This window comes from Eimeria mitis, genomic scaffold, assembly GCF_000499745.2.
Source record: "Eimeria mitis Houghton genomic scaffold, Emh_scaff2110, whole genome shotgun sequence".
Lineage (NCBI taxonomy): Eukaryota > Apicomplexa > Conoidasida > Eucoccidiorida > Eimeriidae > Eimeria > Eimeria mitis.
In genome coordinates, this window is record NW_013570435.1 from 4,530 (window position 1) to 5,704 (window position 1,175).

Consider the following 1,175-nt stretch of genomic DNA (forward strand, 5'->3'; position numbering starts at 1 on the left):
ACCTGCTGCTGCTGCACCTGCTGCTGCTGCAGCTCCAGCCTGTACTGCTGCAGCAGCGCCGTTGCTGAGGCTAAGTCCCCTTGCAAGAAGGAGACAAGAGGGGGCTGCATGAACGAATCAGCAGCAGCAGCAGCAGCTGCTGCTGCTGCTGCTGCTGGGGTGGGGTGGAGACCAGGAGGAGGAGGAGGAGAAGCGGTCATCTTCGGTATTTGCTGCTGCTGCTGCTGCTGCTGCTAACTTGCTGCTGCTGCTGCTGCTGCTGACTTGCTGCTGCTGCTGCTGACTTGCTGCTGCTGCTGCTGAGTTGCTGCTGCTGCTGCTGAGTTGCTGCTGCTGCTGTTGAGTTGTTGGTGGTTGTGCTTTTTTCTGCTGCTACACCTGCTGCTGCTGCACCTGCTGCTGCTGCTGCTGCTGCTGCTGCTGTCTATACAGAGACACAACAAAGGCTGCTGCTGCTCAGCAGACAGCCGCCTACATCACACACGCAAACCCTAAACCCTAAACCCTAAACCCTAAACCATTTTTTAATAAATATTTGTTAATTTTTTGCATGCATTGATAGCAGCAACAGCAGCAGCAACAGCAACAGCAGCAGCAGCAGCAGCAGCAGCAGCGGAGAGCCTACAGAGAGACAGAAGGGGGGAGGGGGCTCGCTTGGAGTTAGAGAGAAGAAGAGATGGGGGGGGCCTGCTGGTGATAGCATCTAACAATAAAAAGAAAAAGAAAAAGAAAAAAGAAAAAAGAAAAAAGAGAAAAGAGGAGAGATAAAATAATAAGGAGAGAGGGGCCAAGAGAAAGAGAAGAAAGAGAAGAGAAGAAAGAGAAGAAGAAGATAAAGAAGTGAGAGTAGAAAGAGAAGAGGAAGAAAAAGAAAGAGAAGAAGAGAAGAAGGAGAGAGAGAAGAAAGAGAAGAAAGAGAAGAGAGAGAAGGAGAAGAGAAGAAGAGAGAAGAGAGAGAAAAGAAGAAAAAGAGGAGAGAGAGAAGAGAAGAAGATAAAGAAGAAAGAGAAGAAAGAGAAGAAGATAAAGAAGAAGAAAAAAGAGAAGAGGAAGAAAAAGAAAGAAAAAAGAAAAGAAGATAAAACAGAAGGAGCGGGAGAAGGCAAAGAAGAAGAAGAAGAAGGAGCGGTTGAAGGTAAAGAAGAAAAAGAAAAAAAAAAAAAAAAAGAGAAGAA

At 46.8% G+C, this 1,175-nt stretch overlaps 1 protein-coding gene across 1 annotated transcript; it reads right to left on the bottom strand.

Annotated features, from left to right (window-relative positions):
* Positions 1–196: 196 nt before the first annotated feature.
* Positions 197–703, bottom strand: EMH_0048760 (uncharacterized protein; the record flags this gene model as incomplete). Its single annotated transcript, XM_013496446.1, has 2 exons — positions 197–424; positions 626–703. 2 exons carry the CDS (start codon positions 701–703, stop codon positions 197–199), a joined length of 306 nt encoding a protein of 101 aa, XP_013351900.1.
* Positions 704–1,175: the final 472 nt, after the last annotated feature.